At 58.5% G+C, this 12,031-nt stretch overlaps 1 protein-coding gene across 5 annotated transcripts in view; it reads right to left on the minus strand.

The window, feature by feature from the left end:
• Window positions 1–512: 512 nt before the first annotated feature.
• SOX13 (SRY-box transcription factor 13) overlaps window positions 513–12,031 on the minus strand; it is a 48,537-nt gene continuing 37,018 nt past the window's right edge. For 3 of the 5 annotated variants that reach the window (XM_063418469.1, XM_063418472.1, XM_063418473.1), the window contains exons 3-14: window positions 11,858–11,963; window positions 11,613–11,699; window positions 9,361–9,533; window positions 6,865–6,933; window positions 6,610–6,724; window positions 6,436–6,518; window positions 5,742–5,901; window positions 4,367–4,476; window positions 4,177–4,273; window positions 3,958–4,101; window positions 2,783–2,999; window positions 513–1,887 (exon numbers count right to left, since the gene is read on the minus strand). In XM_063418469.1, coding sequence (XP_063274539.1) covers window positions 1,614–1,887; window positions 2,783–2,999; window positions 3,958–4,101; window positions 4,177–4,273; window positions 4,367–4,476; window positions 5,742–5,901; window positions 6,436–6,518; window positions 6,610–6,724; window positions 6,865–6,933; window positions 9,361–9,533; window positions 11,613–11,699; window positions 11,858–11,963 — 1,635 coding nt within the window. In that variant the 3' untranslated portion in view covers window positions 513–1,613. The remainder of the gene's footprint in view (window positions 1,888–2,782; window positions 3,000–3,957; window positions 4,102–4,176; window positions 4,274–4,366; window positions 4,477–5,741; window positions 5,902–6,435; window positions 6,519–6,609; window positions 6,725–6,864; window positions 6,934–9,360; window positions 9,534–11,612; window positions 11,700–11,857; window positions 11,964–12,031) is intronic. The other 2 variants (XM_063418470.1, XM_063418471.1) reach the window with 2 other exon arrangements.

Below are 12,031 nucleotides of genomic sequence, written 5' to 3' on the forward strand. Positions count from 1 at the left end.
CAGCACTGTCACTGTCCCCGCGGTGTCCCCAGCCCTGTCACTGTCCCCGCGGTGTCCCCGGCGCTGTCACTGTCCCCCCAGTGTCCCCAGCCCTGTCACTGTCCCCCCAGTGTCCCCAGCCCTGTCACTGTCCCCGCGGTGTCCCCGGCGCTGTCACTGTCCCCCCAGTGTCCCCAGCGCTGTCATTGTCCCCCCAGTGTCCCCAGCCCTGTCACTGTCCCCGCGGTGTCCCCAGCGCTGTCATTGTCCCCCCAGTGTCCCCAGCCCTGTCACTGTCCCCGCGGTGTCCCCAGCTCGGTGTCTGTTCCCGGCTCTGCCACAGGGAGGTGCCGGAGCCCCGCGCACGGAGCGACAGCGCGGGGACACGGGCAGGGAGAGCGGGGACACATCTGGACACTGCGCGGGCACATCTGGACACTGCACGCACAGCTGGAAACATCTGGACACTGCGCACATCTGGACACGGCACGCACATCTGGACACTGCGTGGGCACAGCTGGACACTGCGTGGGCACAGCTGGACACTGCACGCACATCTGGGCGCTGTCTGTGCACACCTGGGACATTCCACATGCACACCTGAGCTGTGCACACCCCTGGACACTGCACACACACACCTGGACACTGCATGTTCACACTTGCACACTGCACGAACACACCTGGACACCCCAAACGCTCACCTGGACACCCCGAACGCTCACCTGGACACCCCAAACTCTCACCTGGACACCCCGAACGCTCACCTGGACACCCCGAACTCTCACCTGGACACCCCAAACGCTCACCTGGACACCCCGAACTCTCACCTGGACACCCCGAACGCTCACCTGGACACCCTGAACTCACAGCCACACCACACCCGACACCCCCCCCGGAATGGGCTCTGACCAGACCAAGGTTATTTTTTCCAATAATTCCTTTTTCCCCTCACAGCCGTTATTCCTCCCTCTCTCCCACCCTGCAGGGCTCAGGTGCCCAGGGACAGCCGGACACGTCCCCCCCGGGCAGGGGCTGGCAGGGCACGAACAGCCCCGGCTTTGTTCCCAAAGTGGGCCAGAGCTGCCGGGAGCACAAAGGGCCCTGAGGAGCCCTTGGCCGGAGCCGGGGCCAGGCTGGAGCTAAAATTGGCTCCGTGGGAATTCGCTGGCAGGCGCCAAAGAGCGAGCGGGGAGGTCACACCGGGACAGAGGAGGGACTGGCGTGTCCCACCCCGTGTGTCCCCACCGTGTGTCCCCACCGTGTGTCCCCAGTCCGTGTCCCCACCGTGTGTCCCCACTGTGTGTCCCCAGTCCGTGTCCCCAGTCCGTGCCCAGCAGGTGAAGCTCTCCAGGACCCACAGGTGCTGCAGGGCTGGGGGACGCTCCGGAGGTTCCCTGCACCCCAACACCCTCAGGTCTCCCCCTCAGGGGTGCCAGTGTCACCAAAGTGTCACCAAATCTCCAGGGTCGGTGACCTCGGCTCCATGTGCCACCAAAGCAAGGCCAAGCCAGTCCTCGCCACCCGAAATCCCGGGTGTCACCCTCGTGGCACCCCCTCTGCGGGCGGGCAGCCCTCCTGTGTCCCGCCAGGACACGCCGCGCCCTCCTGGGGTGACAGCCAGCCCCGCCACCCCCTCAGTCCGTCAGCACCACCAGCTCGCCGTCGCTCTTGTCCTCGCCCTCCGAGTCCTCGTCCTCGCTGTAGCGGTACATGTCCCCCTCGGCCACCGAGTGTCCGTCGTCGCCGGTGTCCCCGTCCTTGAGGCTGCGGGTGTTGACGATGACGGGCATGGTGGGGTCCACGCCGCGGGGCAGGTAATGCTCCAGGAGGGGCGGGGGCAGCTGCACGCCCACCGGCCGTGGGTACAGCACGTCCGAGGGGCTGGGGGGCACCTGGCTGCCCTGCGGCCTGTGGGACACGGGGGGTGGGCGCTGAGGGGGGCAGGGAGGGGTCAGGGGGCTTCCCTTGGCCACCCCCGGGGGGGATATTCCACGGGGGGCAGGTGGGCACCAGGTGAGAACCTGCCCTGTTGACATCAGGTGGGCACCAACCCCATAAACATCAGGTGGGCACCAACCCCATGGGCACAAGGGGGGCACCCACCTTGTTGATATCAGGTGAGCACCAGGTGAGAACCTGCCCCATTGACATCAGGTGGGCACCAATCCCATGGGCACCAGGTGGGCACCCACCCCATTGGTGCAGATGAGCACAAACCCCGTGGGAATCAGGTGAAGTCCCCCCCACGTCACCAGGTGAACACTCACCTGTGTCACCATGGGTGACACCCACCCCAAGGGACAGCAGGTGGGCACAAACCCCACGTCACCAGGTGAGTCCCCACCCATGCCACCAGGTGAACACCCACCTATGTCACCATGGGTGACACCCAGCCCATGGATACCAGGTGGGCACAAACCCCATGGGCACCAGGTGAGGGCCCACCCATGTCACCAGGTGAACACCCACCTGTGTCACCAGGTGGGCACAAACCCCACACCACCAGGTGAGTCTCCACCGATGCCACCAGGTGAAGAACCCCCATGTCACCAGGTGAGTCCCCACCCATGTTACTAAGTGAACACCCCCCCATGCCACCAGGTGAACACCCACCAGGTGGGCACAAACCCCACCTGACCAGGTGAGTCCCCCCCCATGTCACCAGGTGAACACCCACCCCATGGGACACCAGGTGGGCACAAAGCCCATGGGCACCAGGTGAGCCCCCCCCACGCCACCAGGTGGGTCCCCACCGATGCCACCAGGTGATCCCCACCCCCAGGGCGTGCCCTTATCAAGTTACCCTATCAAGAATCCCTGCCTGGCGTCCTGGCGCCGGTTCCTCATCAGCGCCTTGTACTCGCCCACGCGCAGCCGCTTGCCCTCCACGATGCAGGTGCGCTTGGGCCGCGGTTTGTATTTGTAATCCGGGTACTTCTCCAGGTGCTGCCGGCTCAGCCGCGCCTGCTCCTCGTAGTACGGCTGCTTCTCCTGGTTGGACATGGATTTCCACCGGGAGCCTGCGTGGGGAAGGAGCAGAGCGTCCTCACAGCCTGCCCCAGCGAGGAAATCACGGCTGGGGTAAACCTGGCCCGAGGTTTTTATGCTGTTGGTTGATTAATTAATGAATGAGTGCTGGTAATTAGTAATTAGTGTTGTTCCTTGTGGGAGCGGCACCTGGATTTACAGCTGTGCTGGGTTCTGCCGGGATATCGGGAACAGCTTCCCTGACTTTCCCTGGGCATTTCCAGGGATTCATCCCCTCATTCCCTGACTTCCCTCCCGGGATTCATCCCCTCATTCCCTAATTTTCCCCAGGCACCTCACAGGATTCATCCCCTCATTCCCTCCCCGGATTCATCCCCTCAGATTCCCTGACCTGCCCCAGGCAGTTTCCAGGATTTATCCCCTCAAATTCCCTGATCTTCCCCAAACACTCCAGGGATTCATCCCCTCAGGCTCCCTGGCCTTCCCCAGGTCAGGGGATCCCTCTGTGGCTAATCCGAGGGGGCCCTGCCCTGGAATATTTTTCCTTTCCCTCCAGGGGATGCAGAGGGGATCCTCTGCCCCGGGATTTTATTCCCTTCCCTCCAGGGGATGCAGAGGGGATTCCCTGCCCTGGGATTTTATTCCCATCCCTTCAGGGGATGCAACAGGAATCCCCTGCCCTGGGATTTTGTTCCCATCCTTCCATGAAGATGCAGAGGGGATCTCTTGTCCCAGGATCTTGTTCCAAAACCTCCACAGGGATGCAGAGGGGATCCTGCCCTGGGATTTTATTCCCATCCCTCCAGGGCATGCAAAGGGGATTCTCTACCCCAGGATTTTATTCCCTTCCTTCCAAGGGATGCAGAGGGGACCCCCTGCCCTGGAATTTTGTTCCTTTCCCTCCAGGGGATGCAGAGGGGGTCCCCTACCCCGGGATTTCATTCCCATCCCTCCAGGGGATGCGGAGGTGCTCCCGCCCCAGGGTCTCACCCAGGATCTTGCTGATGCTGGAGTTGTGCATGTCCGGGAACGCCTGCAGGATCTTCCTGCGCTCGTCCTTGGCCCACACCATGAAGGCGTTCATGGGCCGCTTGATGTGGTTGTTGTTCCTGGACTCCGGGAAGTGCCGGGAGCCTGCGGGGGACACCCGGGATGAGGCAGGAGCTGGAGCAAACCCGGGGTCACCGCCCAGCTCCTGCCCGTCCTCACCGTCCATCTCGCAGGTCAGCAGAGCCTCGTCCAGCCGGTGTCCGGGGGGCTCCTCCATCCGCTCCTTCCCAGGGGAGGAATCGATCCCGGCGTGCTCCTGCGGGGCAGCGCGGTCAGGGGACAGCCCCGGGCAGCGGGGTGGCAGTGGGGTGACACTGGGGTGGCCAAGGGGACACAGAGGGACCCTCACCTTGCGGTAGGGGCTGCCCAGCGAGCCCTCCATGGCGGCGCCGTGGCCGTGCAGCAGCTGCCGCGCGTCGTGGATGGCTTTGGTGATGGCATCGCCCTCTCCCAGGAATCCTGGCGGGACACGGGCACTGGTCAGTGCCAGGGGCCACCCCGCTGACCACTCACAGCACTGACCTCCACGGGCACCCATTAGTGCCAGGAGACACCCCGCTGACCACTCACAGCACCCACGCCTACAGGCACCCATCAGTGCCAGTGGTCACTCCACTGACCATTCACAGCACCCATCCCTATGGGCACCCATCAGTGCCAGCACCCACCCCTTTGTGCACCGGTCAGTGCCAGTGGTCATCCTGCTGACCACTCAAGCACTGACCCTCATGGGCACCCCTCAATGCCAGCGGTCACCCCACTGACCACTCACAGCACCCATCCTCATGGGCACCCATTAATGCCAGCACCCACCCCTTTGTGCACCGGTCAGTGCCAGCGGTCACCCCACTGACCCCCAGGCCACCCATTCCTATGGGCACCCATTAATGCCAGCATCCACCCCTCTGTGTACCCCTCAGTGCCAGCGGTCACCCCACTGACCACTCACAGCACCCATCCCTATGGGCACCCATTAATGCCAGCACCCACCCCTTTGTGCACCCATCAGTGCCAGTGGTCACTCCACTGACCACTCACAGCACCCACAACTACGGGCACCCATTAATGCCAGCGGTCACTCCATTGACCACTCACAGCACCCATCCCTATGGGCACCCATTAATGCCAGCACCCACTCCTTTGTGCACCCATCAGTGCCAGTGGTCATCCTGCTGACCACTCACAGCGCCCACTCCTATGGGCACCCATCAGTGCCAGCGGTCACTCCACTGACCCCCAGGCCACCCACTCCTATGGGCACCCATTAATGCCAGCACCCACCCCTCTGTGCACCCATCAGTGCCAGTGACCATCCCACTGACCCCCAGGCCACCCATGCCTATGGTCACCCATTAATGCCAGTGGTCACTCCACTGACCACTCACAGCACCCATCCTCATGGGCACCCATTAATGCCAGCACCAACCCCTTTGTGCACCGGTCAGTGCCAGCGGTCACCCCACTGACCCCTCAGATTACCCGCCCCCCTGGGCACCCCTCAGTGCCAGCGGTCACCCCACTGACCCCCAGACCACCCACGCCTGTGGGCACCCCTCAGTGCCAGCGGTCACCCCACTGACCATTCACAGCACTGACCCCACCCTGACCATCCCAGCCGTGCCCTGAGCGGTGCCACGGCCCAGGGTGTCCCCCCAGGCCACCCCTGGGAGCAGCAGCGATGTCACTTGTCCCCCCAAAACCCCGCGGGGCGCTTGGGGACCCACCCAGAGGGAGGTTGGACGGGCTGGGCTGCAGCTCCCTGCCGGCCCCGTGGCTCGGCGTGAGGGACTGGCAGCCGCCCATCTTCAAACTGGGAGAACTGGAGGCACTGGGGAGCTCGGAGCCTTTGGGTTTGGCCGTCAGGTTCAGCGGCTGCGAGGTCTCCTGAGGAGGATGGAGGGATGGGGGGTGAGGAGCTGTCCCCAAGCCCCCAGCCCAGGGTTTGGAGGGGTTTTGGGGGCTGCACCTGGGGTTGAAGTGGTTTTAGGGCTGTACAAGGGGTTGAAGGGGGATTTTGGGGCTGTACCAAGGTTTGGAGGGGGTTTGGGGGGTGTAGAAGGGGTTTGTAAGAGTTTGGGGGGCTGTCCCAGGGTTTGGAAGGTGCTTTGGGGCCGTCCCAGGGTTTGGAGGGGTTTGGGGGGTGTACCTGGGGCTGAAGGAGGTTTGGGGGGTTTACAAGAGGTTTGGAAAAGTTTGGGGGGCTGTCCCAGGGTTTGGAGGGGTTTTGGGGCTGTCCCAGGGTCTGGAGGTGTTTTTGGGGCTGTCCCAGGGTTTAGAAGGTGTTTTTGGGGCTGTCCCAGGGTCTGGAGGTGTTTTTGGGGCCATCCCAGGGTCTGGAGGTGTTTTTGGGGCCATCCCAGGGTCTGGGGGTGTTTTTGGGGCCATCCCAGGGTTTTGAAGGAGTTTTTGGGGCTGTACCTGCATCTGGAGGTGTCCCGGGCCCGCGGGTCTCTTCAGCGTGGGAGGAGGGGGGCTGTGCAGGAGCTGCACCGGGTAATCCACTGCGGGAGCAGAGGGACAGCGGTTGGGGACAGCGGGGACACGCCCGGGGGACAGGGCCACCCCGCAGGGCCGGGACAGTCCCCAAATCACCTGGTTTGCAGGGGATGGGCTGGATGGGCAGCGCCAGCTGGGACTCAGGGGTGACCGGGAGGGGCTGGTGGCCGGGGGTGAAGGCGGGGATCATCACGTAGGGCATGTTGACCTGCTGGAGGGGACAGAGGGGACACCAGATCGACGCTGCGTGGCAGTGTCACCCCCCGGAGGGGACAGCAGGACACGGGGAGGCTGCAGCCACCCAGCGCGGGGAGGGGGACACGGGGAAGGGGAGAGGTCCCCTGGCTTTACCTGGATCTGCTGCTGGAGGAGGTTGATCTTGTGCTGCTGCTGGATGAGCTGCTGCTGCTGCTTGGCGATCTGGGACGGGGACAGGGGACAGGGGACAGGGGTGGCATCAAGGACAGCGCCGGGCTGGCCCCCAGCCAGGCAGAACCCGGCCAGCAGCACAAAAAAAGGGGGTGCAGGGGGTCCCCAGGGCCGTGGGAAGGGCAGGAGAAGGGGCTGAGCTGCCCCTGAGCCACCTGGGGGGACACGAGGGCTGGGAGGGACCTGTCACCCCCACCCCAGGTGTGACAGCGGTGTCACCTCTGCCCTTGGGAGAGGAAAAATCGGTATCCAGGGAGGAGGGGAGCACGGACAGGAGGGGCCTGGAGCTCAATCCCCGCCTCCATCCACCCCTGGCCCTCCCAGCTCCGAGGGAGGGAAGTGTTTGGGGTGGGAACAGAGAGCGCGACCCCAAAGCCACCTCCCTGCCACTCCTGTGACCCCAAAGCCACCTCCCTGCCACTCCTGTGACCCCCAAAACCACCTCCCTGCCACTCCTGTGACCCCAAAACCACCTCCCTGCCACTCCTGGGGCTGTGACCCCAAAGCCACCTCCCTGCCGCTCCTGGGGCTGTGACCCCAAAGCCACCTCTGTGCCGCTCCTGGGGCTGTGACCCCAAAGCCACCTCTGTGCCGCTCCTGGGGCTGTGACCCCAAAGCCACCTCCCTGCCACTTCTGGGGCTGTGACCCCAAAGGGATCCCAAAGGATTGACACTTTAAACCCAATAATGAACTACTTGAAGCCCTCAGTGAGGACTTTATGAACCAATGACAGAAAACCACCCAAACCCACGAAGGAGAAGAAGGAAGAAGAAAAAGGACTCAGACAACAACGCCTTAAATCCTCTGTCTTGCTCCATACATCACTATACACTAAAATTTTAAATTCTGAGTTTCCAGAAATCCAATAATGGATGGTGCCCAGGAAGAAGGACTTAGATAAACACCTTAAATCCTCCATCTTGCTTCATACACTAATATACACTAAAATCTTAAATTCTGAATTTCCAGAATTCCAACAACAGACAGTGCCCAAGAAGAAAGACAACAATGCCTTAAATCTTCCATCTTGCTCCATCTACATTACTGTACACTAAAATCTTAAATTTTGAGTTTCCAGAATTTTAACAATGGACAGTGCCCAAGAAGAAGGACTTAGATAAACACCTTAAATCCTTCATCTTGCTTCATCTACATTACTATACACTAAAATATTAAATTCTGAGTTTCCAGAATTCCAGCAATAGACAGTGGAATTAGAACTTAGACAACAATGCCTTGAATCTTCCATCTTGCTCCATATACATCACTATACACTAAAATATTAAATTCTGAGTTTCCAGAATTCCAACAATGGACAGTGCCCAAGAAGAAAGACAACACCTCGAATCTTCCATCTTGCTCCATCTACATTACTGTACACTAAAATCTTAAATTCTGAGTTTCCAGAATTTTAACAATGGACAGTGCCCAAGAAGAAGGACTTAGATAAACACCTTAAATCCCCCATCTTGCTCCATATACATTACCATACACTAAAATCTTAAATTCTGAGTTTCCAGAATTCCAGCAATAGACAGTGGAATTAGGACTTAGACAACAACACCTTCAATCCTCCATCTTGCTCCATATACATTACTGTACACTAAAATTTTAAATTCTGAGTTTCCAGAATTCCAACAATAGACAGTGGAATTAGAACTTAGACAACAATGCCTTGAATCCCCCATCTTGCTCCATATACATTACCATACACTAAAATCTTAAATTCTGAGTTTCCAGAAATCCAACAATAGACAGTGCCCAAAAAGAAAGACAACAATGCCTTAAATCTTCCATCTTGCTCCATCTACATTACTGTACACTAAAATCTTAAATTTTGAGTTTCCAGAATTTTAACAATGGACAGTGCCCAAGAAGAAGGACTTAGATAAACACCTTAAATCCTCCATCTTGCTTCATACACTAATATACACTAAAATCTTAAATTCTGAATTTCCAGAAATTCAACAATAGTGCCCTAGAAGAAAGACAACAATGCCTTAAATCTTCCATCTTGCTCCATATATATTACCATACATTAAAATATTAACTTCTGAGTTTCCAGAAATCCAACAATGGACAGACCCCAGGAAGAAGGACTTAGATAACAACACCTTAAATCCTCCATCTTGCTCCATACATCACTATACACTAAAATATTAAATTCTGAGTTTCCAGAATTCCAACAATGGATGGTTCCCAGGAAGAAGGACTTAGATAAACACCTTAAATCCTCCATCTTGCTTCATACACTAATATACACTAAAATCTTAAATTCTGAGTTTCCAGAATTCCAACAACAGACAGTGCCCAGGAAGAGGGACTTAGACAACAACACCTTGAATCCTCCATCTTGCTCCATATACATCACTGTACACTAAAATATTAAATTTTAAAGGAATTTCAGCGATGCCCACCTGCTCCTGCTGCTGCCGGGCCAGCTCCATCTGCTGCTGCTGCTTCTCGAAGAGCATGGTGGCCATGTTCTTCTGCTCCGAGTGCGCCGTCAGCAGCTGGTCCCGCAGCGTGGACAGCTGGTTGATCATCACCAGCAGCTGCAGCTCCTTCTCCGCCAGGCTCTCCTGGGTTCCTGCAGAGGGGGAAAATTAAACCCACGAGGGGGTTGGGAGGGCGGGGAGGGTCGGCAGGATGAGGTGGTTTTGGTTAAGGAGGGTGATTCTCGTTTTTTTTCAATTAGGAGATGGAAATGTTTGGGGTGGGCGCAGAAAAGAGGCACGAAGGGCCCTCAGGCTGTCCCTCAGTCCCAATCTCTGCCTTGCTTTAGGAATTTATTCCTCTTTTCCAAGATTTCCCTGGGGGCTGAGCTCCAAAATCCTAAAAAATCAGGAATGAGAGCTCGGCTTAGCCCCACGGCAAACGCCAGGGACGCTGTCCTTGCACCGTGGGGCACCCCTGCAGCCAGAGGAGTCCTACAGCCACCAGTGCCACCACTTTGGGATGGTCAAGGGTCACTCTGGGGGCCTTGAGATGGTTGGGGATGGGCATAAGTGGCCACTGGTCACTCTGGGGTAGCCTTGGGATGGTTGGAGTGGCCATAAGTGACCACTGGTCACTTTGGGGTGGCCTTGGGATGGTTGGAGTGGCCATAAGTGACCACTGGTCACTTTGGGGTGGCCCTGTGATAGTCAGGGGTGGCCATAAGTGACCACTGGTCACTTTGGGGTGGCCTTGGGATGGTCGGAGGTGGCCATTAGTGACCACTGGTCACTTTGGGGTGGCCCTGAGATGGTTGGAGTGGCCATAAGTGACCACTGGTCACTTTTCGGTGGCCTTGGGATGGTCAGGAGTGGCCATAAGTGACCACTGGTCACTTTGGGGTGGCCTTGGGATGGTTGGGGGTGGGCATAAGTGACCACTGGTCACTTTGGGGTGGCCCTGTGATAGTCAGGGGTGGCCATAAGTGAACACTGGTCACTTTGGTGTGGCCTTGGGATGGTCGGAGGTGGCCATTAGTGACCACTGGTCACTTTGGGGTGGCCTTGGGATGGTCAGGAGTGGCCATAAGTGACCACTGGTCACTTTGGGGTGGCCTTGGGATGGTTGGAGTGGCCATAAGTGACCACTGGTCACTTTGGGGTGGCCTTGGGATGGTCTGGGGTGGCCATAAGTGACCACTGGTCACTTTGGGGTGGCCTTGGGATGGTCGGAGGTGGCCATTAGTGACCACTGGTCACTTTGGGGTGACCTTGGGATGGTCAGGGGTGGCCATAAGTGACCACTGGTCACTTTGGGGTGGCCTTGGGGTGATCAGAAGTGGCCATAAGTGACCACTGGTCACTTTGGGGTGGCCTTGGGATGGTCGGAGGTGGCCATTAGTGACCACTGGTCACTTTGGGGTGGCCTTGGGATGGTTGGGGGTGGGCATAAGTGACCACTGGTCACTTTGGGGTGGACCTGAGATGGTTGGAGTGGCCATAAGTGACCACTGGTCACTTTGGGGTGGCCTTGGGATGATTAGAATGGCCATAAGTGACCACTGGTCACTTTGGGGTGGACCTGAGATGGTTGGAGTGGCCATAAGTGACCACTGGTCACTTTGGGGTGGCCTTGGGATGGTCTGGAGTGGCCATAAGTGACCACTGGTCACTTTGGGGTGGTTGGAAGTCACCCTAAGTGACCACTGGCCACTTTGGGGTGGTCAGGGGTCACTTCAGTGTGGTCAGTGTGGCTGCGGGTGACCAGGGAATGCCAAATTTGGGAGGAAAGGAAAGGTCCCCGTGCTCTGAACCTCGCCCTGTGCACTCAGGGGCAGCAGGGACGGTTTTTAATGCTCCCTGTTTAATCCAGGGTGGGGAGGAAGGGAGGGAATGGGGCTGGGATGGAAAGCGCCAGCCCAGAGGATGCAAACAGATCCCAAATCCTCGTGGGATCCTTCCCTCACAGCATTTTGGGGGCTCATCCCACAACCAGCAAAGCCCTGAAATTCCCACATTTCACCTTTCCTCCCAATCCAAACCCATTTAAAAGGGGACAAATCCCTCTGGAACGCGGACATTTCTCATCTCCCCTCCTGCTCTAACACCCCAAGGGCTCCCCGAGCACCGGCACACCCAAGTTCCACCCCAAAAAACTGAGCTTTTTGCAAAATCCCATTTTCACTCCCAAAAAATGGGATTTTTTTTGTGGGAGGGAGGTTGGTGGATCCCACCTTTCACTTCCTTGGATTCAGCCGAGCTCCGGCCCAGCAGTCGCTCCTTCCAGTCGCTGGACAGCAGCTTCTCGATGGTGGGCATCACTGGGGGACAGGGACAGGGACACGGGGACAGGGACAGGGACAGGGAGAAGAGGACAACCACGTCAGCCCATCCCACATCTCCATGGCTCAGCCCATCCCGCAGTTCTGGGAAAATCCTGCAGGGAAAGGGATCCCAAACTCTTGGGAACGTTTCCCACCTTCCTTGAGGTTCCTGTTGAAGTCCAGCTTCTCCTGGCCGCCGCCGGCCGGCTCGAAGGCGGAGCGCCGGGGCTCGGGAATGTCCCCGGCGGGAGAGCGGGATTCCTGCGGGACACGGAGTGTCACTGGAGTGTCACTGGAGTGTCACTGGAATGTCACCGGGCTCTGCTGCC

The sequence above is a fragment of the Prinia subflava genome, chromosome 23 (genome assembly GCF_021018805.1).
Source record: "Prinia subflava isolate CZ2003 ecotype Zambia chromosome 23, Cam_Psub_1.2, whole genome shotgun sequence".
Taxonomy (NCBI): Eukaryota; Metazoa; Chordata; class Aves; order Passeriformes; family Cisticolidae; genus Prinia; species Prinia subflava.